The sequence below is a fragment of the Myotis daubentonii genome, chromosome 8 (assembly GCF_963259705.1).
Source record: "Myotis daubentonii chromosome 8, mMyoDau2.1, whole genome shotgun sequence".
NCBI classification, from domain to species: Eukaryota; Metazoa; Chordata; class Mammalia; order Chiroptera; family Vespertilionidae; genus Myotis; species Myotis daubentonii.
Window position 1 is genome coordinate 29,229,250 of NC_081847.1, and position 27,339 is coordinate 29,256,588.

General features: G+C 42.3%; 2 protein-coding genes and 1 pseudogene across 7 annotated transcripts in view; 2 read left to right on the plus strand and 1 right to left on the minus strand.

Annotated features, from left to right (window-relative positions):
* Nucleotides 1-12,201, minus strand: part of MCM8 (minichromosome maintenance 8 homologous recombination repair factor) — a 46,573-nt gene extending 34,372 nt beyond the window's left edge. For 2 of the 5 annotated variants that reach the window (XM_059705596.1, XM_059705593.1), the window contains exons 1-6: nucleotides 12,065-12,201; nucleotides 9,134-9,286; nucleotides 6,457-6,540; nucleotides 3,414-3,496; nucleotides 2,868-3,017; nucleotides 590-693 (exon numbers count right to left, since the gene is read on the minus strand). In XM_059705596.1, the coding sequence (XP_059561579.1) occupies nucleotides 590-693; nucleotides 2,868-3,017; nucleotides 3,414-3,496; nucleotides 6,457-6,540; nucleotides 9,134-9,281 (569 nt within the window). In that variant the 5' untranslated portion in view covers nucleotides 9,282-9,286; nucleotides 12,065-12,201. The other 3 variants (XM_059705595.1, XM_059705594.1, XM_059705597.1) reach the window with 3 other exon arrangements.
* On the plus strand, nucleotides 7,393-8,949 carry LOC132239376 (interleukin enhancer-binding factor 2-like; annotated as a pseudogene).
* Nucleotides 12,202-12,307: 106 nt separating the features above from the next.
* Nucleotides 12,308-26,255, plus strand: TRMT6 (tRNA methyltransferase 6 non-catalytic subunit). 2 transcript variants are annotated; one of them, XM_059705599.1, is made up of 11 exons: nucleotides 12,308-12,606; nucleotides 17,012-17,139; nucleotides 18,624-18,733; nucleotides 19,202-19,293; nucleotides 19,416-19,499; nucleotides 19,752-19,876; nucleotides 21,379-21,737; nucleotides 22,353-22,438; nucleotides 23,034-23,136; nucleotides 23,241-23,327; nucleotides 24,624-26,255. In XM_059705599.1, exons 1-11 carry the CDS (start codon nucleotides 12,479-12,481, stop codon nucleotides 24,813-24,815), a joined length of 1,494 nt encoding a protein of 497 aa, XP_059561582.1. In that variant the 5' UTR covers nucleotides 12,308-12,478; the 3' UTR covers nucleotides 24,816-26,255. The 2 variants fall into 2 exon arrangements, with proteins under 2 accessions (XP_059561582.1, XP_059561583.1); XM_059705600.1 differs by lacking the exons at nucleotides 12,308-12,606; nucleotides 18,624-18,733.
* The last annotated feature ends 1,084 nt before the right edge of the window (nucleotides 26,256-27,339 follow it).

Here is a 27,339-nt window from a genome sequence, read left to right on the forward strand (position 1 = left end):
AAACTTCATGAAAATTAAATCATTCCAAAAATAAAAAATGCTAAATCTTCCCTTTTCTTCTGGTCCCCCTGGCTGTTCTTTAGTGAAAAAGGAAAAAAAAATCATTTCAAAAGGAAAGTCTACAGATTCAGCAAATTTTGAGTTTCTAACCTCTTCTTTGAGAACTATTATTAGTAAGTGTCTTCTATAAATTCTGGAAAAGAAAAACAAAACCCTGATGATTACCTTATTAATCTCTTTTAATGAGAAATTAAATCTTAAAATACAATAAAGATGAATTAAAGGAAAACAAAATTTCATTTGTTCTGTGTCTGGTAGCAACATAATTTTAACAAAATATAATCATACCACTTAGTGTATTACATAGATTATTAAATTTACAAAAATCTGGAGGTTGGGTAATCAACTTATTTGGGCAGAAAAGGTTTATTTCTGTCATGTTCTCCTTGAAGAATTCTCAGTGTATTTACTTGGCTGTGATGACCATATTTATTGTACTGATTTTTTTTATTTATAAAATGAGGTTCTCATTCTTAAACAGTCTTCAGTGCTTAATTCTAAATAACTGTAAAACCAGCATATTCCTTACCTTGCATGAATATGTGGCACATTTACCATTGTTTCTCCATCTCTAGACAATCCTTCTTGGGCTTGTAATTCAGCTGCATGCCTTTCGAGATCCTTTGTTAATACCTAAACAGGGCAGACATTTATTCAGAAGTTGGAAAACAAAATATAATCTTGAAGCAGAACACTTTTATAGAAAATATAAAGTTTATGAACAGGTCAGAACAGAACACTAACAGGACTCTATAATAGTCCCTTAAAACCTAATATTTAATTATGACTTATTTTATACTGAATCATGTTTTATCTGGGATTTTGTTGTCCATGGATTGGAAAACACCAGCATCCCTGTCTGCTACCTTTTGTCCCAACCAAAGCTAATCTTAAAAGTCCTCATGGTTGCCCCCAAAACTATTACGTCCTAGGTGGCTTATGATGAAAAAATATTCTTTTTCTTCTCCATATTCACTGATAGAGAAAATAGCCCTGGTCAGCGTGGCTCAGTTGGTTAGAGGATCATCCCGTGTACCAAAGGGTCTCAGGTTTGATCCCAGATGGGGCACATATGGGAGGCAACCAATCAATGTTTCTCCCCCGCCTCCTCCTCCTCACCCTCCTCTCTCTCCTTCTCCCTTCCGTATTTTCTAGAATCAATGAAAAACATATCCTTGAGGATTTAAAAAAAAGACAGAGAAAATAAACATGACTTTTGAAATACCCAATACCCATTCCCTTGGCATTTGACAATAAAATAAATACTTAATGTCTATTTGCATACATACTATAAGCAGTATGCTGATCTAAGAGAAAAAACGAGACACATTTATACAACTATAATTGTTACAAGGACCACGAATAACATGTAGAAATATCTTGAGAGTTTTGAGAAGGGGTCATTAGAAAGCTTTCACAGAGAGATGATTGAGTTAGGCCCTAAAAATTTGGATATGCAAGAAGAGGGGGCCCTGACCGGTTTGGCTCAGTGGATAGAGCATGGGCCTGTGGACTGAAAGGTCCCAGGTTTGATTCTGGTCAAGGGCATGTACCTTGGTTGCGGGAACATCCTCAGTGGGAGGTATGCAGGAGGCAGCTGATCAATGTTTCTCTCTCATTGATGTTTCTAACTCTCTATCCCTCTCCCTTCTTCTCTGTAAAAAATCAATAAAACATATTAAATAATAATAATAATTAAAAAAAGAAAAGAAAAAAAAGAGGCATTCTATGCTGAATGGACAGCACATGCAAGAGATAGAAGTTATTTAGAAAATCCCAGAAAGAACTCAGTTTAGCTGGATGGTAGTGAATGAAGGAGAATTAAGGGGAAAGAAAGTTGAACCAGCTCATGGAAAGCTTTTAATGCCATTTAAAGGATGTGGACTTCATTTGATAGAAATGTCACCAGTTTCCAAGGACAAATCATGTTTACCATGTATGGCAACAATTCAGGAAAAATAATTAAGGCTTAAGACAGAGGCAGTAGGATGGAAAAGAGCTGGAGTTAAGAGATATTTTAGAAATAGAAATGAAAGGCTGTAGTGTCTTGGATACTGAGAACTAAGGAGCAACAGGAGTCTGAAGACAGCAGCCACGGTTCCCAGTCTTGGGTTACTAGCAGGGTACACATCTTTGTAATGAACTGTTTCTTTGTCTGGATCTCTTACCTCCCCTGCAAAATACCCCTTTAAGATCCATCATAAACCACACCACCTCTACACACTCTTCCTGAGCTTTCCCCATTCCTCCACAACAGATGAGAATCTTATCTCCGTATCTGAACGTCCCAGCACTTTCTCTGTCAGTCCTGAGATTTACAACTTTGCCTTGAAGCGTTTATGTGTTTGCCAGTCTAAAAAGTGCTTTTATGGATGTTGTGCCATCAGACCCTGAGAAAAACTCATTAGGCACAGCAGGTATTGCTATTTTCAATTTATATATGGGGACACCCAGGGAGATTAAATTGAACTAAAATCTGAGGTTGGTCTTTTTGTTGCAAATTACTAACTGATATCACCATGGTGCCTGGTTTTATCTTCCCTATGAGCTTATATAGCTCCTTGAAACAAGGCTTAATTTCCTCATAATTTTTAATAAGATCAAACTAATTGAAATAAATTAGAAGTAAATGTTATATTTAAAGTAAGCAGTTGTATTAGAATGAATGGTATTGATTAGGATAGTACAGCAACCTTTTCATTCTAGCTAATGTCTGTTGGTAAAAACTAAGCATCTTTTAGAGAAGGTTCTATTACTGTGAAATTCCTTTAAAATTTTGACAAAAGTTTCACAAAACAAATACTTACCTGATGTATTGCCAGACCCATGCAAGCCAAGGTTTTCTCAGGTGCATCCCTTAATTCATTTGCTATATTTGGTATCAATTTAGCTATTTCATCGTCTTTTGTCAATTCTTTAAAATCCACCAAAATACTTCCCTTTCTTTCTATTTCGTCCTATAAAATATTTAGGAATAAAAACAGTAATTGCTTTTTCAGAGCATCCAATTACCCATTTTGCAAAAGCATATAATGTTTATATGGTGAAAATAAGTACTATAAATTCTGTGTCCAAGCATGTTTCTAATACTTTTAATATATAAACTTATTATTTATGCCTCTTAACCCTTGTGGTCGGTATTAATAATCCTATTATCCTCATTTGATAGATGAAAGAATCGAGGTACAGAGAAGGTGACTAATTCAACAAAGTCCACACTGCAGGTAAGTGGCAGGGCTGGATCAAAGCAGTCTGGCTCCAGTGTCTATGATCACCTAGCACCTCACATACATTGTTCAGTTAGATGACACAAAAATTGGGATTAGTAGTTTTTTGTTGTGTAGAAATCTTACCTTATCATATAAATCAATACGCCTTGTGAAAAAATTTTCAAATGCTTGAATCTTCTCAATAAAAGGAGAGCTATCACTGTAAACTAATCAAATATGGCATTAGCACTAATAATCACACACAAGCATAATTTTCATGAGACAGAAGAAACACTAGACACACAGTAAATGACTTTTTCCAACTGCTTTGCCTTCTGATTACATTTAGATAAGAAGTGGTATGGAATATGCACTTAAGATTCTAAAACACGCCCTAGCTGGTTTGGCTCACTGGATAGAGCGTTGGCCTGCGGACTGAAGGGTCCCAGGTTTGATTCCGGTCAAGGGCATGTACCTTGGTTGCAGGCACATCCCCAGTAGGGGGTGTGCAGGAGGCAGCTGATGGATGCTTCTCTCTCATCGATGTTTCTAACTCTCTATCCCTCTACCTCTCCCTTCCTCTCTGTAAAAAATCAATAAAATATATTTAAAAAAAAAAAAAAGATTCTAAAACAAATTTAGGTTTACATAATCTGAAATGCAGACAGGAAGTGACTCTTTAAAAGCACCGACATTTATGTCAGATGTATACTAGACTTATAGGGTGAGCATTTCATAAGTTATATAAATGTCAAATCATTATGTTGTACACCTAAAACTAATGTGTCAACTGTCATTAAAAAATAAAAATATTATTTAAAAAAAACTAAAAGCACCAATATCTGGGTATCTTTGTATTAAAATTTTGACATATAATAGAATCTATTAGTTCAAATAGGTTACATAATAAAGCAAAACAAAAACTAATAAAGCCAAAGGTAGACACATGGACTGAACTCTTATTCCGAAACAGAGCTAAAGACAGTCCCTACAAAGTAAATCCTACTAGTCCAAATTGCCACCTGTCAAATCCCTTCCTGAGATAAGGGGAGAGACAGTCTACTACTTAACTCTGGTTTCGAACCTGTAAAGCTATCTTTTACACTCTAAAGTTCTATAACATTTTTGAACTGGTCTCCCACACAGAAACAGTACAGTGAAGCCTGGCCAGGTAGTTCAGTTGGTTAGAGCATCGTCTCAGTAGGCCAAGGTTGTGGGTTTGATCCCGGTCAGGGCACATACACGCATCAACCAATGAATGCATAAATAAGTGAAACAACAAAATTGATGTTTCTCTTTCTTCCTTCCTTCCCTCTCTCTCCCTTCCTCTCTCTAAAATCAATTTAAAAAAAGCACACAACAGTACAATGAAGTAGTATGAAACATATCTGTGTATATAATAGAAAAAAAACCTCAATACAAAAAATATTTGTAAAATACTTTATTCATTCACAAAATAAATAGTGAGTTCCTGTTATGGAGGAAGATCACTGCCCTTAAGCATTGCACAGGCTGGTGCAGTGATTTTCAACCCTTTTCATCTTTTGGCACACATAAATTACTAAAATTCTGCAATTTAACAAAAAAATAGGTATAATTTTGATTCATTCACACCAGATGGCTCTTGTTGTGTTGGCTATTGTCACTTATTTATTTGACAATCCAAGGGAAAAGAGGCCAATTCCCCTAACTAAATAGTCAGGTATTGCATGTTTTAAAAATTTTTGCAGTGTACCAGTGTGCCATAGAACATTGGTTGAAAATCTTTGTCTAGTAGGAAACACCATTGATCTATCTTTTATCTATCTTTCTTTCTTTCTCATAAGAGACATAACAAGCATATATATTCTATAAAAGCACAGAAAAGACAATTCCCCAAACCTGTATGGACAGATGTATGACATTCTTGATTATAAAAGGGAGATTCCTGCCTGGCCAGCGTGGCTCAGTGGCCAGTAGGTCACGGTTCAATTCCTAGTCAAGGCACATGCCCTGGCTCAATCCCCAGTAGGGGGCATGCAGGAGTCAGCCAATCGATGTTTCTCTCTCATCATTGATGTTTCTCTCTCCCGCCCCCTCCCTTCCTCTCTGAAATCAATAAAAAATACATTTAAAAAATAAAAATAAGATAAAACGGAGATTCCTTAACTGTGTTTCTATAGAAACCTGTATTGGTTATCAGCTCTTGGTTCCAAGCCTACCCTTCTATCTTCTGTTTTGTGATCTTATGATCAAGATCTGCACACTGAATTTCCCAGACCACTTACTTAGGTTCTGCCAATTAGAGGCACTATAAGAGACTAGAAGATGGGAGGAAAGAAGAAAATAATTTATTCTTATTTTCAACTCTTTTCAGCATCTCTCCAGCTGCAGAGGTTAGCTACAGTTCCCACTTCTAGCACCTACTGTGCCGTCCTTCCACCAGAGTTACCAGCAGCAACCCATTTAATTCACCTCAGTTGTTTAACAACTTTTTAGGGTATACCTCAGAGGCCCTCCTTGGAATTCTTAGATTCTGGTAACCTCAGAACTTCTTATCTTTTATTCCTCATTTATAAGGGCAGTTGCTGCTCCCTAAAGTTACTACTATCTGGAAGCTTATCTCAATGTACCCTTTTAAGTCTTTCATCTTTATAACCAATCTCCCTATATTAACATAATGTTCTTGTAACATAAACATGACTTCACTGTTTGGATGAATTAAAATTAAAGAAGGGCTATACATCAGTAAACAAATGAATTATCTGAGATGTAGCATCCAAAGACAAGTTAAGAAAATATAATTTATTAGAGGCCCAATGCACGAAATTTGTGCAAGAGTAGGCCTTCCTTCCCCTGGCTGCCAGCATCGGCTTCCCTCTGGCACCTGGGATCCGGGCTTCCCTCCCACCACTGGCAGGCACCCGGGACCCAGGCTTCCATTGCAGCTTCTGGAAGGTTGTCTGGTCTAATTAGCATATTACACTTTTATTATTCTAGCCTACAGGCCCGATGCACGAAATTCGTGCAAGGGGCTCTGAGGGCCAAGGTGGCAGCCCTGGCTGCTGCTCCAACCCTTGCAGCAGCAGCAGCTCCACCCCAGCCCTCACAGCAGCAGCCCTGAAAGGACTTCCCATGTAATTAGCATATTACCCTTTTATTATTATAGATTATAGATAGATGGCACTTTTTACACTATTAATTCTACCTTCAGAGAGATAAAGCTTCCAGCCTTTATATGGTATGAACTGATCCAATGTTGACTGTAGTAGCAAAGACTGTGAGTTTTGTTCTGAAAACAAAACAAAACAGAAAACTAGGTTAGTAGAGACAGAGCAAACATTTTTTTCCAATTTGCTTCTCCTACCAACAATGAGAAATTAACATATTAATAGAATAGCTAAATTACAGGCTTCAGTAAGAATTTTGGATATTGAAAAATCCGCCCGTTTGTGGAGTGAGGAAAGAAAAGAAGTGCGGGGAAACTGCCATGGGGACCGACCGGGTCCTTCTCTCCTTGCTTCCTCCCTTGCTCGCTTTCTCTGAAGTCTCTTTCCGAAGCAGCCTCAGTTTCCCTTCTAGTCCCTCACCGTCAGTGCTTTCCCCCCTCTGATTCAATCCACACATGCCTCCTTTTCTCAGAGCCGCTTCTTCTGAGTAGTGTCCACTGCTGCTTAAAGTCCCTTCCTATTCCCTCATTTCACCGCTAATAGCAAAAGATTGCATTTTTTGAGGGAGGAAAAAGTAGGATGGCGTTTACTTTTACTGAAAAAGTAAAAATTCTTTTTTATTCTAGTGAGGGGAAAAAGAAAGAAAAAAGTACTGCTAGCAGAGGATGGTTTCGACCCATCGACCTCTGGGTTATGGGCCCAGCACGCTTCCGCTGGGCCACTCTGCTTCCGCGGATATAAGTGCCTCCTGATTCCTATAGAAAGTTTCCTATGTAATCTCTGTCCTAATCTCTTTACACAGCGCTGTCTAATGTCTGGTTAAAAAAAAAAAATCATTACTGTCTAGTCTAATCTGATTGGCTAGTTCCTGACGCAGCAGGGTTTAATTGGTTTACAAGCCCCAATAGGCATACCCGGAGGAGCGAGGCGGGAGCCAATTGCGCGTGGTTTGTTGTCATACCACAAGCCCTCTGTGCCTGCCGGCAGCTTGGAGGAGAGGGGCGGTTGGTGTGGCTTCCATTGTTCAGGATCTGGGGCGCCATGAGGGGCGACAGAGACCGAGGTCGTGGCGGGCGCTTTGGTTCCCGAGGCGGCCCGGGAGGAGGGTTCAGGCCCTTGGTGCCCCACATCCCACTTGATTTCTACTTGTGTGAAATGGCCTTCCCTCGGGTTAAGCCAGCACCTGATGAATCTTCCTTCAGTGAGGCATTGCCGAGAAGAAATCAGGACCTTGCTCCTAATTCTGCTGAACAGGCCTCTATCCTTTCTCTGGTGACAAAAATAAACAATGTGACTGACAATTTGATTGTGGCTCCAGGGACATTGAAGTGCAAATTGAAGTGCAACAGGTTGGATCATATAAAAAGGGAACAATGACTACAGGACATCATGTGGCTGGCCTGGTGGTAATCCTAAAGAGTTTGCCAACGTTGGAAGCTGTCGCTGCCCTCGGGAACACAGTCGTGGAAAGCCTAAGAGCACAGGATCCTTCTGAAGTTCTGACCGTGCTGACCAATGAAACTGGCTTTGAGATCAGTTCTTCTGATGCTACAGTGAAGATTCTCATTACAACAGTGCCACCCAATCCCCGAAAACTGGATCCAGAACTCCATTTGGACATCAAGGTGTTGCAGAGTGCCTTAGCAGCCGTCCGCCATGCCCGCTGGTTTGAAGAAAATGCTTCTCAGTCCACAGTTAAATTCTCATCAGACTTCTGAAGGACCTGAGGATTCGTTTTCCTGGCTTTGAGCCCCCCACACCCTGGATCCTTGACCTACTTGGGCACTATGCTGTGATGAACAACCCCACCGGACAGCCTTTGGCCCTCAATGTGGCATACAGGCGTTGCTTGCGGATTCTGGCTGCAGGACTGTTCTTGCCAGGGTCAATGGGTATCACAGACCCCTATGAGAGTGGCAACTTCAGAGTACACATGGTCATGACTTTGGAACAGCAGGACTTGGTCTGCTACACAGCTCAGACTGGTCCGAATTCTCTCACATGGTGGCTTTAGGAAGATCCTTGGCCAGGAGGGTGATGCCAGCTAGCTTGCTTCTGAACTATCTACCTGGGATGGAGTGATAGTGACACCTTCAGAAAAGGCTTATGAGAAGCCACCAGAGAAGAAGGAAGGGGAGGAAGAGGAGGAGAATACAGAAGAACCACCTCAAGGAGAGGAGGAGGAGAGCATGGAGACTCAGGAGTGTCTCCCTTCTCTCCACCCTTTCTTACCCAAGGGGAAGATTGGAGCCTGAGCTAACTGCTACTGGGCTCTATATGGTGGCATTTCTGAGGGCTGGGGGAGACAGGAAAGAAAATAAAAATAAACCACGGAAGTAAATGTCATCCCACTGAATTCTTATGAGAAGTCTACCATCTCTAGTGAAGCAGGTTACCAACTTTTCTTCATGATATTGTAGAATCCCCATCTCCTTGAAACCTCTCTCAACCAGTACTTTGTTGTTGAAATGTCAACTGTTCATGCCTGGAAATTTTTTTTTTCTAAGAAAAATAAAGTACTTCCTACTAGGGCTCTTTCTTGGTCTTATAAAAAATAATAATAATTTTGGATATTAACATTCAAATACTACCTTAAAGGGCTAACATCAATAAAAGACACACTGAAATTTGAGGTTAAAGTATTTTGAATGCCAGGCATGAGTAGATTCCTTCATGAAAAAATTTAAAAATTGAATAATCATTGACCGCCCCTACCAGAACCATGTTTTCCTGTGGGTTTATTCAGGTCAGGTCTGTGTTCTCTTTCTCTCCATTTTCCTGAGAAGCTCCCACCACCTCTTCCTCTTTTCCAGCTTTGAAATCTTCCTCGTCCAAATCCTCTGCCTCTATACTCTCCATTCATGTCTTCTAAAAGACAGAAGTTAGGAAAGTCATCAAAATTATAGGGGAAATAGTGCTCCTAAGAATGCATTAACTAGTAAATAAGTGAAAAATAATAATTCTAGTTTGACACTAGTCAACAGGCTTGCAGCATAGTATACCTGATATAAATCCCTTACTCTTCTAATCTGCAGTTACTCTTTTAATCCCCATCTCTTTTTAAGGTATATACAGATCTTTAACCAAATATACTGGAAGCTCATGAGATAGAAATAAGAAAAAGTACGGGACCTGTTTTCTTTTTGTTTTTAATATATTTTTATTGATTTCAGAGAGGAAGCGAAAGGGTGAGAGATAGAAACATCAATGATGAGAATCATTGACTGGCTCCCTCCTGCATGTCCCCTACTGGGAATAGACCTGCAACTCAGGCATGTGCCCTTGGCCAGAATCGAACCCAGGACCCTTCAGTCTGCACTATCCACTGGGCCAAACCAGCTAGGGCAGTACTGTACCTGTTTTTAAGGAGCTCCCACAATAGAAATGAAAACAAGATAGGCAATTAACTCTAAGCCAGTGACGGCGAACCTTTTGAGCTCGGCGTGTCAGCATTTTGAAAAACCCTAACTTAACTCTGGAGCCGTGTCACATATAGAAACTTTTTGATATTTGCAACCATAGTAAAACAAAGATGTATATTTTTGATATTTATTTTATATATTTAAATGCCATTTAACAAAGAAAAATCAACCAAAAAAATGAGTTTGCGTGTCACCTCTGACACGCGTGTCATAGGTTCGCCATCACTGCTCTAAGATAACTGGTTTGCAGTGTTTTGAGACTTATCATAGGGCAGCACTGGCTGAACATAATCCTGACCTGTAGGATGCTAGGAATGTATGCTCTTAGCTCCTTCTATACAGTCTGTCCTGCAGTGTCATACACACTTTTTATCAGAGATGCGAGCATACTCTTACATAGGCATTAGAGATAGAACTTTCTGGGGAAACACAGGAGTAGGACAGGGTATATACATACGTGTTTCAACCTTTCTATTTCCATAGGGGCCCAAATGTGAAAAATGTTAATTTTCCAGGAAACTTCCATTACTGTCTTAAAAGACATTGGAAGCAAGTTTATTTCTAGGTCAATATTGATTAGATAGATTATTTACAGTTTTTAGATAAATTTGTTGAAATGCAAGTTTTCTTGGAAAGCATATCCATACTTATTAATGTTATAATCTTTTTTGCTAATAATCCCTCATATTTTTTCTAATTTATACATAGCAAGATACTCATTTTAATTAAACTTAAACCTATAGCCCTGACCGGTTTAAGTTTAATGGAGCTCAGTGGATGGAGCATCGGCCTGCGGACTGAGAGGTCCCAGGTTCGATTCCGATTGAGGGCATGTACCTTGGTTGTGGGCACATCCCTAGTAGGAGGTGTGCAGGAGGCAGCTGATCAATGTTCCTCTCTCATCGATGTTTCTGACTCTCTGTCCCTCTCCCTTCCACTCTGTAGAAAATCAATAAAATATATTTAAAAAAAATAATAAACTTAAACCCATATAGTTCCTAGCCGAGTATCAACAAATTGAAATATAACTGACCTTTAAAAATGGGTTTTAGCCCTGACTGGTTTGGCTCAGTGGATAGAGCATCAGCCTGCGGACTGAAGGGTCCCAGGTTCGATTCCAGTCAAGGGCATGTACCTTGGTTGCGGGCACATCCCCAGTGTGGGGTGTGCAAGAGGCAGCTGATCGATGTTTCTCTCTCATCGATGTTTCTAACTCTCTACCCCTCTCCCTTCCTCGCTGTAAAAAAAGTCAATAAAATATATTTTTTTTAAAAAATAAAAATGGGTTTTAAAATAATTCATATAGGTGGAACACAGTTTTAGGGCAGTGAAACCATTCGGTATGATACTGTAATGGGTATGTGACATTATGCGTTTGTCAAAACTCATGGAACTGAAAAAAAAAAAAACTCATAGAACTGTACAACACAAAGAGAGAACCCTGATGTAAACGGTGGACCTTAGCTAATAATAATGTAATGAATCTGGCCCATCAGCTTCAACAAACTTGTAGCTAATCAGGATGCTAACAGGAAGGTATGGGAGGAGGGGTAGAGATGTGTATGGGAACGCTTTGTACTTTGTGCAATTTTTCTGTAAACCTAAAACGGTTTTAAATAATAGTCTTAAGAAAAAAAACAATTCATATCCTAAATATAAAAACAATACATCCGTATACAGCAGTGCAACTCCTTACAAGAGCGTGTATCCGGATCTTTCTTTAAAGGGACTTAAGTGAGTTAATAACGAAACAAGTTCATGATGTTAGGGCAAGGCAGGGCTTTGATAACTGTCGAGACCACAGAACACCTAAGAAAGTAAAGCCCAGAGGAACGGATCCAGATCAAGTTGTTTGGTGGCAGTACGGGGCTCAAAGCCTCGTCTCAGGCTCGCCAGCTGGAGCCCTACCTTCCTCAATGAGGCCGTGGGGGTGAACTTAAGTGGGGAAAACTCCAACACAAATGCAAGAAGTAGGGCTAGAAAATAAGACAGGGGCCAGCCACCGTGGGCCCGCTGTGCTTCCTTAAATGCCCTCCTTCGCTTAGGCCCCCTCAGGCTCAGTCCTTACCGACAAAGAACGGGGACCCGAAAGCTTTCCTCCTTCACGCCCGGCCGGCTCTCCCTTCCGCTCGTGGAGAAGCACGGCGGGGCCGCGAGGAGACTGCGAGTCCTCGGGCGACCCCGGCCCACGCTCCGCGGCTCCCTTCGGCGGCAGCTCCCCTACCGTCCCCGCGCGGGGCCGAGTCTCATCCGTCGGAGCAGCTCAGGGACCTGTGTCTCCACTACGACGGAGAGACGCGCGCCACCTCCAGCTGCGCTCCAGCTGTCTTCCAAGTTGTTTTTGGCGCTGCCGTGACGCAACTTCCGCCCAAGGAGCGGTGAGACGGGAGGGGCGGGACGTAGTGCAGCCAATCAAGGCGTTCGGCCAAACGGAAAACCCCAGGCTCCCGGAAGCTGCCCCGAGGGTCTGACCGGAAAGAGGAAGCGGCGCTCAGCACGTGGGGGCCGTGTCGGTGGGAGGGCTCTGCGTCTTCTTGGTTCCTGGGAAGGGAAGCTGGCCGCGGCGGGCGCTGAGCACCAGGGACGGGGTGCCGGGGCCTGGAGGGAGGCTGCGAAGTCGGGAGACCCGCCGAGCGCCATGGAGGGCTCAGGGGAGCAGCCGGGCCCACAGCCCCCGCAGCCCGGAGACCACCGCATCGGCGACGGCGACTTCGTGGTGCTGAAACGGGAAGATGTGTTCAAAGCAGTGCAAGTCCAGAGAAGAAAGTGAGTCCGGTCGCTGACCTTAGGGGCCCAATGCCCCATCCTTTAGATACCCCCTACCTCCAGGTCTTCCCACGCCACGTACCCTCCCATCGGGGTCCCATTCTTGACTCTCTGCATCCCCAACGTCCTCTCTAGTGATGTCCGCCCCCCGCCCCCCGCCCCCCGCCCCCCAGGATGCCATCCTTGGCCCTCAGTGTCTTCCTATTCCCTCCTGTCTTTCTGCAGAGTCCCCCTTCTATGGTCTCATACCCGGCCCTCTGCCTTCAGCGTCCTTCTCCGTCTTCCCACAGAGTGCCTTTTCCACCAGCGTGCTCACCCCACTCCCTGTCCTGGGGTTCTCCCCCGTAGATCCTTAAGATCATCTCTCCTGTTTTCTCACAGAACTCACTCTTCACCCTCTGATCTCATCCTTGCCTCTCAGCCCATCCCCCCCAACCCCCCTCTCCCATAGGCCCTTGTTCCTCCCTAATCCCTTAGCCAGGATCACTCCCACAGAAATGAAACCTCTCCGACCTTCGGTGGTCTTCTGGGCTCTTCTCTCCGTCCAAAAGGACTGCCTGTCTACACTGAATAACTTACTGTGGAGTGTGGAATCGCTCTAGGATTCCAGATTTTACATCCGGGGATGCGTGGCTTGGAAAAGTTAAATTGCCCAGAGGCAGTTTAGTTTGCGCAAGGTCTCAGAACTTGAAATTAGGTTTGGTCTGTGAACCTGCAGATTAATTAATCTCTCTGATTTGGTATTAGAAAAGTGGAGATTTTGCATAACTTTTAGCAGCGGTGGTGAGGTTGTGAAGTCCCAGTTGCTTCTTAATGGTGGAAATGTACTGGGGTGTTTTGGTTATTGGTTAATTATCTGAAAAGTGCAGCCACGCTTTCTTTTGAGTTGGGTTGTTATACAACTTTTGATCCAGCAGTAAGTTCCATGCAGTGTCAAGAGAACAGCTAGCAGACCATGAGTCTAGGGATCGGGAAGCTTAGGATTTCTGGTGAGTGCTCAGTTCAGATGAATTACTTTACTTCTTTGAAACTGGTATCGAACGTGAAACAAATAGTGTAAGGAAATAATCTAATATTAGTCCCCAAAGCACCAAATGGTGACAACCGAGCTTTTTGCACAAGCACCAATCCGCTAAAGAAAAGAAATACAAGTGGGGAGGGATTTTAGTCCAGAAATGTAATATCTACACCAGCTTTTAGACATTTTTAAAATTTTCTGTGGATAAAATACTAATTTTGGTGGTTGAAATTAGAGAAATTTTATAATATACTAGAGGCCCGGTGCACAAAAATTTGTGCACTCGGGGAAAAGGGGGGTTCCCTCAGCCTGGCCTGTACCCTCTCGCAGTCTGGGACCCCTCGGGAGATAACCCCCTGTTGGCTTAGGCCTGCTCCCGGGTGGCAGAGGGCAGGCCCAATCTGTAGGTGCAGCCCCTTGTCGGGCTCAGAGCAGGGCCGATTGGGGAGTTGGGGCAGCGCCCCCTGTCATGCACAGAGCAGGGCGGATTGGGAGGTTGCGATGCCATCCTCAGGTTAGGGCCGATTGGGGGTTGGGGCGCCGCACCCTGTCACACACAGAGCCGCAGGGCAATCGGGGGGTTAGGGAGCTCCCCACTATCAGGCACAGAGCAGGGCTGATCAGGGGGTTGGGGCGCCTTCCCCTGTCAGTAACAGAGCAGGGCAGATAGGGAGGTTGTGGCCCCGCCCCCTGTCACACACAGAGCCGCAGGGCGATCAGGGGGTTTGGGCGCTGCCCCCTGTCACACTGATCCCGGTGCCGGGAGGCATATTATCCTTTTACTATATAGGGTAGAGGCCTGGTGCACGGGTGGGTGCCGGCAGGTTTGCCCTGAAGGGTGTCCTGGATCAGGGTGGGGATCCCCACTGGGATGCCTGGCCAGCCTGGGTGAGGGGCTGATGGCTGTTTGGAGCTGGTCACACATCCTTCAGGGTGGGGGTCCCCACTGGGGTGCCTGGCCAGCCTGGGTGAGGGGATGATGGCTGTTTGCAGCTGGTCACACATCCTTCAGGGTGGGGGTCCCCACTGGGGTGCCTGGCCAGTCTGGGTTAGGGGCTGAGGGCTGTTTTCAGGCTGGGGGTGACTGAAGCTCCCAACCGCTCCTTTTTTCTTTTTTTTATTCTGGGCCAGCTTTAGCTTTGAGGCTTGGCTCCAGCTCTTAGGCCTCCGCGGCTGAAAGTAGGTTTCTGGCCTTTGCTTACAATGTTGCGATCCTGCTAGCTGAAGCCCTGCGGACTAAAGCAGGTTTCTGGGGTTTTGTTTAGCTTCTATATTTGTTACATAGTTGCTTAGAGTTGCAGCTCAGAGGCCTGCAGCGGCAGGCGGGGACGTTGGAGTCCTCCCTCACTGAAGCAAGCAAGCCTCATGTTAGTTTCAAGCTGCCTGGCTGCCTGCCGCGTCTTGGCTGGCAGTTAATTTGCATATTGCCCTGATTAGCCAATGGGAAGGGTAGCGGTCATACGCCAATTACCATGTTTCTCTTTTATTAGATAGGATCCCTCATCACTACTGTACTTTTGTATTCTTGAAACCAGTACTTCCCCCCAGGATATCTGATTAGAAATGTGTGCTTGCTCCCAAGTACATAAGTTTTGGAAAGTGCCAGTAATAATTATTTAAACTTTAATTGAAGTTTAGTAGAGCAGCAACATTCCTAGGTTGTAAGTTCAATAAATGATCTCAAGGTTATACAACTGTATAATGACTGTGCAAGTGAAACTTCTTTTTTCCATACTGTCCTTTTAAGTTGCCCAATTTTGAAATGTGGTTGTTTGAGTGTGCTTCTTAATAATGTTCCCTTTTAGACAAGAACTTTTCTTATTAACGAGGAGATAGTCTCCTCATCAACATCTTTTTTTCTAAAAAGTACTCTTTAGGATTTTTTAAAAATTTGCAAACACTTTTCATCACTTTCCTTACCAGAAGCCACAGCATTAGTTTACATTTTATTTAGGAAATGACCCTCTAAGCTCAGCTAAATCCCAGGCCAGATTCTCCCTTCCCTTCGTGCTACCCTCATCTGGTTGGGCAGAAGCAATCCTGGGTATCCAGAAGGAGACTTGCAAATCCCACTCTTTTCCAGTGAAGCCTTAGCCCCACACCCCTCTGACTGCACCCTACTTTCCTGGATTCAGAGTTCTCTCAACGTGTGCCATGTCCTGAGCATCCTGAGATGCATTGGTCTTTCCTGGGTAGACTGTGTGGCGTAGTGGAAAGAGCCAGGCTTTGGGGGCAGGCAGACTTGGATTTGAATCCCTGCTCCCACTTTTTAACTGTGAATCTTGGACAAGACACTTTTCCCTGAGCCTCAGATTGCTCATCTGGAAATATGGTGCCCCAGGATTACTGCTAGAATTAAATAAAAAAGTATGAAACAGCTAGCATATACTGCCTAGCCCCTGATTGACATTCAGCGGATGTTAGTTTTCTTCTTAAGAAAGGAAAGATTTTTGTTTTTGTGGAACTTCTCTTTAAAGTTGTAATAAGAGCCCTAGCCATTTTGCTCAGTGGATACCCTCGGCCTGTGGACCAAAGGGTCCTGGGTTCCAGTCTGGTCAAGGGCACGTACCTAGGTTGCAGGCTCCTCCCCGGCCCGGGCCCTGATCGGGGTGCATGCAGGAGGCAATCAACCAATGTGTTTCTCTCACATCGATATTTCTCTCTGTCTTTCCCTCTCTCTTCCACTCTTGAAAAATCAATGGAAAAATATCCTTGGGTGAGAATTAAAAATAAATAAGATAAAATTGTAATAAGATAATAATCTGGGTAATGGGATTTTATTTGCAATCAGCCATTCTCAATAAATGTTAGGCGAACGTGATAACCACTACACTACGGAAACAGGCCATTCTCAATAAATGTTATTCTCACTGGAAAAAAAAAAAATCTGGGTGGTTTATTTGTAAATGTAATTTGCTTTTACTCGATAAGTTTCAAAGAAAATGGCCACTTAGGCTAGGGAATTAGTTAAATCCCCATCACCGCAATGATTGCTTCGTTTTGAGATTTTCTTATGTAAATTGCAAGAGGCGTCAGTGTGTGTCCAGCGGCCTGGCAATCTTGGCAACCCTTTATGCCACTTAGGAAGTCTGCAAGGCTGTGTTCGGATCCTGTCGACAGTGCTAATTGGAGTCACACCACTGCCTCGGAAGAGGAATGTCTTGTCCTTGTTTCTCATTCCAAAATAAATGTTTCTTTGGCTTCTTCATTAATGTTATGTCTCTGCCACAACCCGATTCGCTTTAGTTCATTTGTCAGTTCGTGTTCAGAGATAATGCTGTAGATCATCCTTTGTGAAGACCAGTTTTAAAGTAAACTAGATCAAACATATCTTTTCTATTCAGAGTGCAAATGAGATGTAGCTAATGATTGCATTTTCTTCCCCAGAAAAGTAACTTTTGAGAAACAGTGGTTCTATCTGGATAACGTCATTGGCCATAGTTATGGAACCACATTTGAAGTGACCAGTGGAGGAAGTCTTCAGCCTACGAAGAAAAAGGAAGAGCCTACTTCAGGTGCACTACTTTGGGTGTATGAAATAGGTGTTCTTGATCTATTAGTCAGAAAACCGTCACCCCCAATTCGTTCTAAAGTGCTAGTCCAGCAAATCTCCAAAGAAGTCTAACCTCATAATCTATAAGAACTATAGGTTGGTGGAATGAAGCAAGGTCTGCCTTTGGCTTCGAGATACTTGGATTCTGCCTCCAACCCATTGTTAACTCGCTGTCTGACCTTGGGCCAGGCATTTAATTCCATGAGTCCTTGCTGTTTCATTGTAAGCGCAGATGCAGAGCCCTTTCATTGCCCAGAAGCTGAGTAAAGCTTTGAGGTAGTTTACGAATAGGGGGGAGGTTAAGAGGTCTGGCTGATTAGGTTGAAGTTTCAGCTCTATTACTTGCCTTGTAACCTTGGGCAAGTTAATTGGTTTCTATAAGTCTTATATCCTTATCTGTAAAATGGGGCTATGAACATTTAATGCCTAGGCTATAGTGAGCATTCAGTCACATGACATATAGAAAGTTCTTAATAGTACCTTGCTTATAGTAAAGGCCCCATAATTTTAGCTGTTATTATTAATTAAAATGAAATACTTAATATTTGTTTAAAAAGATGTACTTAAAATATTTTATTAATAAAAGAAATATTCTTAAGTAATTTTAAAAGTAAATGATTAAAATACTATTAAAGTTCTGGTTCAAACCAGTTCATTAAATATTTTTTAATTAACATCCGCATTTTTATTAAGTACCAGATATGTTCCAGAAATGATTAGTCCTTGCGATTATAGCAATTCATGAGATGGATCATGCCATAAAATTTATTAGTGGGAAACACCAAAAATAATCTGGTAGGTAAGCAAACCAGATGGTGATGTGTGCTATGAAGATGACAAAGCAGGGAGGTGTATGGAGGCTGCTTGGATGAGCTGAGACTTGGCTGAGATGATAGAGCTCAGCCCCGAGTGATGGAAAGGATCCAGCCACTCACATCTGTCATAAGAGCATTGCAGTCAGAGAGAGCAGCAGGTACCATTGCCCTGCTGTGGGACCATGCTTAGGGGCTTAGGAACAGAAAGAAGGGCAATGTGGTTGAGTATGGGGGTCAAAAAATGAGGCCAAAAGAAGATAACCAGGAGCCAGATCATACACAACTTTGCAGGTCATCTTTGGATTGTATTCTAATTGCGAGAGGAAGCCTCTGTGGTTTTGTGCATCAGAATAAATGAGCCAGTTTGCGTTTTAGAGAACTCTGGTGTCAGGTGTATTGTAACAGGGCAAGAGTGGGAGCAGGAAGGTGAGTTAGAGAATTGGAGTAGTCATGGCTAGACAGGATGGTAGGCTGGAGTGGAACTGGAAGGCAAAATTTGCATGTACATTCCAGTGGAACTGGAAGGCAAATTTGAGTGACTGATGGGCTGGTTGTGGATATGAACTTAGAAGAAGGAAGATTTTAAAATAATTTCAGATCATAAATGTCATAAAGCAATTTCCTTCCTTAGAGACCAAAGAAGCGGGCACTGATAATCGAAATATAGTTGATGATGGGAAATCTCAGAAACTTACTCAAGATGACATAAAAGCTTTAAAGGACAAGGGCATTAAAGGAGAGGTAATATTCAAAGGATACTGTGTTTTGTTTTTGTTTGGTGTTTAGGGAATTGCTTGGCTTTTAAAGCAGAATTTACCCAAGGTAAAATGTAAAAATACTGCATACTTGTTAGGAATAGCTTGGAATGTACATGCAATTCAGTATATCAAAAATTTCATTTAATAACTTAGTGCCTGTTAGAGCTTAACTTTATTTTCAGCAATGTTTTCAGCTAGTGTCTTCAAGAATGACAGTTGCCTTGCCCTCTCTTGTGTTTTTACTCTTTATCTCTGTTCTTTTATCTTGGTTTAAATGGAGTTATAAAGTACTTGTATTTGAATACAAATTCTAGATAGAGTAAAAAACTACAAAGTTCATCCATGTGGAATTCTATGGAAAAGGGACTGGAGAATCAGACATTTGTCTACATTCTGGGGTAAGAAACCTAAAATAAAATATCAGGAAATCTGCCTGCTTCTTTTCTTATAGGAAATAGTTCAGCAGTTAATAGAAAATAGCACAACATTCCGAGACAAGACAGAATTTGCTCAAGATAAATATATAAAAAAGAAGAAAAAGAAGTAAGTTTTTGTTTGAAAAGGAAACATTGAACATTTTTGTAGCTTTAAAAAACATGTTATTAAAAATAAAATATTTTAAACCAGTTTTTTAAACTTGGTGCTCTGTTTTTTTCTTGCCCCAGATATGAAGCCATCGTTACTGTTGTGAAACCAACTACCCGCATCCTTTCAATTATGTATTATGCCAGAGAACCTGGAAAAATTAAGTACGCTTTGTTTCTTTCAAAAGTATAATTGGGGGAAAATTTATCTTTAAGAAAGTCATGATTTTAAGTAAAGTGAAAAACTTGCTCACCTGAATAAAGTATTCTACCTCAGAAACTGTAAGTTCTTTTTACTATTGCCTCGATAATCAACATACTTTTAATGAAACAAATCTTGAAAAATGATGATTAAAACAATGGGACTTGCTTAGCTAAAATGAGTGAATCATTCTTTTTAAATTTATTTTATTTTAGCCACATGAGATATGATACACTAGCCCAGATGTTGACATTGGGAAACATTCGTGCTGGCAATAAAATGATTGTGATGGAAACGTGTGCAGGCTTAGTGCTGGGTGCTATGATGGAACGAATGGGAGGTAAGTTTTAACATTTTCAAGTTCATGATTTGAGTAGAGGAGTCTAAAAAATAAAAAACGTAATCTCATGGAAAGTGAGGTTGAATTCCTGTGAGGTTATTGAAATGACTTGGGCTTGCCCAGCTCCAGCCCCCAGGACCATGCTGCACAGCCCACATCTCCCAGCCGGTGCTGTGTTGGCACCTACAGATCCAGTTGTCCTTCCCAGCTTCAGGAGCAGTGGGGATGGCTCTCAAGCCTGTGGCTGGCTAAGACCTCCAGGGCAATGATTTCAGTAAACTCAGGTAGCTGGTGCTCATCTTACTGGTCTGAATTGAGTGGGGAAAATACTAAGGATATATTCTCTCCTGGAAGATATAACATAGGCTGATTTGCCTGTTCTTTTTTTTTTTAATATGTTTTATTGACTTTTTGCAGAGAGGAAGGAAGAGGGATAGAGAGTTAGAAACATCGATGAGAGAGAAACATCGATCAGCTGCCTCCTGCACACTCCCTACTGGGTATGTGCCCGCAACCAAGGTATATGCCCTTGACTGGAATCGAACCTGGGACCTTTCAGTCCACAGGCCGACGCTCTATCCACTGAGCCAAACCGGTTAGGGCTGATTTGCCTGTTCTTTCTCTGACCCATAGAAGATAAGAAATTTTGCCTGGCCCGTGTGGCCCACTGGTTGAGCATCAGCCTATGAACCACGAGGTCACAGTTCAATTCCCAGTCAGGGCACCTTCTTGGGTTGTAGGCTCAATCTCCAATGGGGGTTGTGCAGGAGGCAGCTGATCAATGATTCTCTCATCATTGATGTTTCTATCTCTCCCTCTCCCTTCCTCTCTGAAATTAATACAAATATATTTTAAAAAAGAAAAAAATTTTCAACCACCTTGTTTGAAAGTAATGACACTGGGCTGGGGGGAAGCTGAGAATCAGTCACCAAATTTACACAATCACAGGGTTTTACAATAGTATCAAGTGGAGGTAAGCTTGTTTAAACTCCCTGTTTATCTGTTTGGGAATTATATTACATCCATTGGGAGTACTCATAGACTCCAAACTCCCATCATCTGTCAGCCTCTGAACAGAGTCAAGTAGAGAGAACTTGAGTCTTCTTACTGTGGAGGGCCATGAGGATTTGCAAAATCTAGAGCAGTGGTTCTCAACCTTCCTAATGCCGCGACCCTTTAATACAGTTCCTCATGTTGTGGTGACCCCCAACCATAAAATTATTTTTGTTGCTACTTCATAACTGTAATTTTGCTACTGTTATGAATCGTAATGTAAATATCTGATATGCAGGAAGTATTTTCATTGTTACAAATTGAACATAATTAAAGCATAGTGATTAATCACAAAAACAATATGTAATTAAATATGTGTTTTCCTATGGTCTTAGGCGACCCCTGTGAAAGGATCATTCGACCCCCAAAGGGGTCGCGACCCACAGGTTGAGAACCGCTGATCTAGAGTCACTTTCTTCAAGAGATGTTTGTTTCTTTTGTCTGTTCAGGTTTTGGTTCCATTATTCAGCTGTACCCTGGAGGTGGCCCAGTTCGGGCAGCAACAACATGTTTTGGATTTCCAAAATCATTCCTCAGTGGTCTTTATGAATTCCCACTCAACAAAGTGGACAGTCTCCTAAAAGGAACATTTTCTGCCGAGATGTTATCTTCAGAGCTAAAGGACAGTGCTTCAGTGGAAGAAAGTAATGGCACACTGGAAGAAAAACAGACTCCAGAACAAGAGAACGAAGACAGCATGGCAGAGACCTCAGAGAGCACTCACCCCAAAGAACAAGAAACGATGGAAATTGTCTCTCAAGACCCAGAGTATAAGGATCCCAAAGAGAGAGGAAGCAAAAAGGATTATGTAAGAATGTTAGAGTCCCCACTGCCCTCATAATATTCCCCTCAGGACCTCAGTTAATTTTGTTTAAGCACTGAGATTTGATTTGGCTTTGCAGCATCAGCTCCCAAAATAATAAATACCACACACAACAGATGGAGAAAGAGTATGTGTGTGGGTGCACACGTGTGTAATATAATCTTTGAGATGGAGTTTTATGATACAGAAATGTATATAGTAGTTTAACGATGGTTTAATAACACAATGGGCTGTCTTGTGTGTTTTCAGCTTCCTTAGCAATGACCTCCTGTTGCTTTAGTCCAGCGGTTCTCAACCTGTGGGTCACGACCCCTTTGGCGGTCGAACGACCCTTTCACAGGGGTCGCCTAAGACCATCCTGCATATCAGATATTTACATTACGATTCATAACAGTAGCAACATTACAGTTATGAAGTAGCAACGAAAATAATTTTATGATTGTGTCACAACATGAGGAACTGTATTTAAAGGGCCAGAAGGTTGAGAACCACTGCTTTAGTCCAAGTTGATAAATACTGTTAAAATGTTTTGGCAAACCAGCGTTTCCATAAGCCTGACTGAATGACCTCAGTACATTGGTTTCTCATTTTTTCTTGAAGATTCAGGAAAAGCAGAGGAGACAAGAAGAGCAGAGGAGAAGACAGTTAGAGGCTGCTGCTCTGCTGAGTGAAAGGAACGCAGATGGGTGCGTTGATGAAAGAATGCGGACAACACCTTGCTGCACGTGGGCTCTGCCTCCAACAGATTAGCATTCTCTGCTTGTCTGCTTTGATTCTAGTGGGAGCAGAGAGAATAATTGTGTCTTGGGTTTTTAAAGAAAGGAGGCTGCATCTGGTAGAAGTGGGAAATTGGACTGGTTTCAGAGTTTTTAAAGATATTTGAGATTTCTCCAATGATGGTGCATCTGCTGGGGCTGCGGATGGTGGGGCATTCAGATTGATTTGAAATTGGCTAATGCGAGGGCTAGGGAGACCTGCCAAAGAGAGAGAGATTCGGTTGCCTGCAAAGCCAGCATCCTGATGTTGGATTTGTTTCTAGATGATTTTTTAAAAATCAAGAATGTTAAGTGCTACTTAGAGTTGCCAGGCTCCATGAGAGCTTATAATTCAGTTTGTTTTCTAGAAATTAAAAGCTCATAATTTTATTTGAAGTTTCTGGAATGTATATAAAGCTCCTCTTTGTGCAAGACATGCACACACATGATCATTTTAGATGTATTTTGAAACCTGTGCTCCATTTTGGGAGCATGGAGAGGAACACATCCAACGTCTTTCTTGCAGCTTAATTGTAGCCAGTCGTTTCCATCCCACTCCACTGCTGCTGTCGTTGCTGGACTTTGTGGCCCCTTCGAGGCCGTTCGTGGTCTACTGCCAGTATAAAGAGGTAATACCGAAACAGAATGGGGGGGATTCTTGTGTCCGAACATTGATTCTCAAATTGTGTGGTCCTAGAAGTCATTCTTAACAGAACTTTCTCTGTGCCTTCAGCCTTTGTTGGAATGCTACACAAAACTGCGGGAAAGAGGAGGGGTCATCAACCTCAGGCTGTCTGAAACCTGGCTCAGAAACTACCAGGTGCGTGTTCTTACAGCCAGTCCCAGGAGCTGCTCGCCGGAGTCTCTGGCTGCTTGCAGTAGTGCCAGAGGTTGTCAAGTACAGATATCCCCATTTCTGTCTATAGAGGTGACACTGTCTCTCACGCCTATGACTCAGAGAAAGGGCCCTGATCTTTCCTGACCCTTTCTTTCTCCTTTCGTGTCAGGGTCTGTTACTGTGTAACTCTAGGAACATTTAATATGCAAAGCATTCTGGTTGTGTTTACTCAAGGCCTCAAGATCACTGTGGGGGAAACAACTGACAATAGCAAAATCCCCAAGCCGGGGAAGTGACCCTCCCATCTCTGCTCAGATATTTTTGCAGCAAGTTTCAGGATTATTAGTGGGCTCTGTGTCAGTTCAGGTCCTCTGGAAAGGCGCATGTCAAGATGGAATAAGAAGTGTAAGATTTTTTTTCAGGGAAAATGCCTCTGAAAGATAAGGGGAGAGGGAACAGGATTAGGTAGGGAGAGTCGTCAGACCATGATGCCGGTCTGGTGCCTATGAAAAGAGGGGGGCACAGGGGTAGGGGAAGAAGGACCTGCAGTGCTGCTAGAAAGTGCCAGCCAGGATCATGGCGAGCCCCAGAGCAGACTTCCCACTAAAGGAGCCGTGTTGGGCAGAAATGGTGCCGTCCTGCTAGCCATACCCAGTTATCAACTTGGAGCAGCCATGGCCTCCATGGGAGTGAAGGCTCCAGCAGATCCCAAAGGAGCAGCTGCTAGAAGCTTTATGCTGCTTGAAATCCTCACAGCCAGTTTCCCCTTGAAAGAGCTGAGGGAACACCTCCATGCTGCCACAGGCTCTGCCCTGCTGCTTGGACATCTTGCTTGTTTTACAGGACGCTACTGCCCTGGGCCGTCCTGCCCTCCAGGGCAGCCATCGTATTTCGCTGTGGTAGCAGGAGAGAAGTCTTGTCAGAGTCAACAGGGCATAGGAAAGGGAGACTGGCATATGTCCATCTCCATGGACCCAAGCCCCACCATTGGCCATGATGCATCCAGACCCAGAACACTGCACAAACCATTTGCCACCAGAAACTTGCTTCAGGGTGAAGAGAGCAGCTTCAGTTTTATTTTTCACAAGAAAATCACTTAAACCAATTTTGGTACTTTTACTAACAATCATTTAAGGGGTGGAGCTCCTTAGGAATTGGCTCATTTAAATGTTCAAGAGAATCTGTGTCATTTAAATTCTGGTTTCTGGCATGTATAGTGTTAGCATGTACTTCACCTGCTTAGGAAAACATGAGTGTCTCTCTTTCTGTCTTGACTAGGTTTTACCAGATCGAAGTCATCCCAAACTGCTGATGAGTGGAGGTGGGGGGTACCTTCTCTCAGGCTTCACTGTCACCATGGACAACCTTAAAGCAGACCCTGGTCTCAAATCCAACTCAAGCACTTTAGAATTACGCAAGACTGAAGAACCAGCAGCTAAAAAACGGAAATGCCCAGAGTCTGACTCTTAACCTTTCAAAAGTTGCTTTGATTTTTGTTCTTAGGCGTTATGCAGTTAGGAAGTAAACTTTAAATGTCCTAAGAATAAGATTATGTCTGTACACTTGTTCCTGAGAAAGATAAGTAAGCCTTTTGTTCACCTCTGACAGATGGATCTGGTCTGTCAAAACCTTGAGCCAAAATACCCAGGCCTGGGTATGCAATGGGCTGAGATATGGCCAATTCTGTTTATTTCACAGCAATACACTAAGTACTTTTAGTACTCCATGCAGATATCTTGAGAATTTAGACATCCTAAAGATATATTTATACAAGACTTTGTTTATGTGTTAAGCAGAATAACACAGCATAGTTAAAACTTGGTGGGTACTTTAAGGAAGGAATTTGTGGAAAAATTTCCCTGTTCCACTCTGCAACCTAAGCAATACTGATGTGTGTGTGTTAGATTTACAGTACCAAAAATGTCCACCCTCTTCCATGCAGTGGAAGAAACTTTTAAAATGCCAGATGTTTTATTTTAATAGTTGACAACCTAGGAAAGTCAAGTATTTATTTTATTGCTTTTTTTTGTTGATAGAAAGGTGTAGTAGGGTGCTTTTTTGTATTAATTTACCAATCTCCTCATTCTTTATTCTAAATAAAGTGACTAGAATTTTGGAGTACTGTTCAGTTAAAGGAAGCAAAGGGTTTTTTCCCTCCCCAGAGACTTATGGAGATACATAATTGTATACACAAATATATGTACAGTGAGTCCTCATTTAACGTTGTCAGTAGATTCTGTGACTTGAAGCAAAAACAATGTATACTGAAACCAATTTTACCATAGGCTAGTTCATAGAAACAAGAGTTAAGTTCTTATGGCATCTCATCAATGTTATAATGAAATTACACTGAATGAACCGATGTTATCCGAGGACCTGCTGTATATGGATGTTGGTATATATTCATATATATAGATATTTATATAAATACACATACACACGGAGACAGGATGCACTATCCCTATGACTCTGACAAAGTTTAGCACAGGGCTTAGACCAGTTCTCATTGCATTAGTGTCACTCCTTGTCAAATGTATTTTAAAGTGCCTTTTTGGTGATTATTAATGCTGGTTTGTTGAGCTCTGGCATGATTAGTTGGTTAGTCTTTTTAAGCTCTGAAAAAACATAATCACATTATTTGGGCATCTGCTGCAGCCAAGAAAAGTATTTCAAGTCAGCCAAGGCTCTTGTCCACGAGTCTTGCTCACTAAATACGCTCATTGTGTGTACGTATTGTTCACATCGTTAGAGTGCAGATGCAAGTCATCAGCCAGGAGCATCTCAGAAAAAAAAGCTTTTCCTAATAGCATGCACTATTTTAATAATTGCCAGTGTGATTACCAGGTACAGTTCTGATTCTTTTTTCTTAAAACAATTGCTTTCAAAGAATAAAAGTGTTTTCTACTGGGATCTGTTGTACTGACATTAATGATGCCGTCTGTCACATCGCATTCACTGGCTTTCGGCCAATTGTGACACATGGTCTGTAAGAAAACATGTCCTGAGTGGCACCTCACTAGACTTGTCTTTGCAAACAATCCTTGCAGGTGTCACCCAGATACAACCAGTTAAGTTTGGTCAAGGGGGACGGTGCATAGACTCATTCAGTGTGGCTGGTCTCCACTGGTGCCTGTTAGAACATCGCCTCCTTGGGACCCAGCCCATTCCCAAGTTCCATTCTGTCCATTCAGTCTGCTGTTCTGCACTACTGTGTGCCCACCGAGCTGCCCCTGGGGTTGACTTGTGGACTGATCTCATGCACTAGCAGCAAGTTAACCCTAACCTTTGAAAGTTATTTTCCTCTCAATATAGTTTACTTTGAGAACTGATGATTTGTGGTTTGAAAACCTGTCTAAACATACGGTAACAGACTCAAGGAAGAGAGGAGGCAAAAGAAAAAAAAAATGTGATTGATTTAAATTAGGGTCACCAAAATATAGCCCACAAGTCTAATCTTGCTCATTGCCAGTATGGCCTGAAAGCTAAAAATGACTTCCATTTTTAAATGGTTGAGGGGGAAAGCAACAGAAGAATAGTCTCGTGACTTGCAAAAATTACATAGCATTCAAATTGCAGTGCCCATAAATTAAGTTTTAGTAGAGCATAGCCATGTTAATTTGTGTATATATATGGTTCCTGGCAGCTTTCATTCTGTGGCAGAAGCCAACAGTTGTGACAGAGACCATATGGCCCTTAAAGCCTAAAGTGTGTGCCATCTGGCTCTTTAAGAAAAAGGGCTGCCTAGCTGGTGTGGCTCGGTGATTGAGTGTCAACCCATGAATCAGGAGGTCATGGTTGGATTCCTGGTCACATGTCTGGGTTTCAGGCTCAGTCCCTAGTAGGGGGTTTGCAGGGGGCAGCCTATCAAAGATTCTCATCATTGATGTTTCTCCCTCTCTGAAATCAATAAAAATATATTTTTAAAAAGAAAGTGTGCTGACCATGGATTTAAGTGATCCTTCTGGGCCCCCCAAAACTGCTGGCAGCATCTGAC

Excerpts from the sequence above, each read along its gene's own strand:
- TRMT6 (XM_059705599.1), top strand. The coding sequence starts at position 12,479 with ATGGAGGGCTCAGGGGAGCAGCCGGGCCCACAGCCCCCGCAGCCCGGA. Across the intron at positions 17,140-18,623 it reads AAAGGAAGAGCCTACTTCAG|AGACCAAAGAAGCGGGCACT; the intron begins GTGCACTACTTT and ends TTCCTTCCTTAG. Across the intron at positions 21,738-22,352 it reads GAGGAAGCAAAAAGGATTAT|ATTCAGGAAAAGCAGAGGAG; the intron begins GTAAGAATGTTA and ends TTTTTCTTGAAG.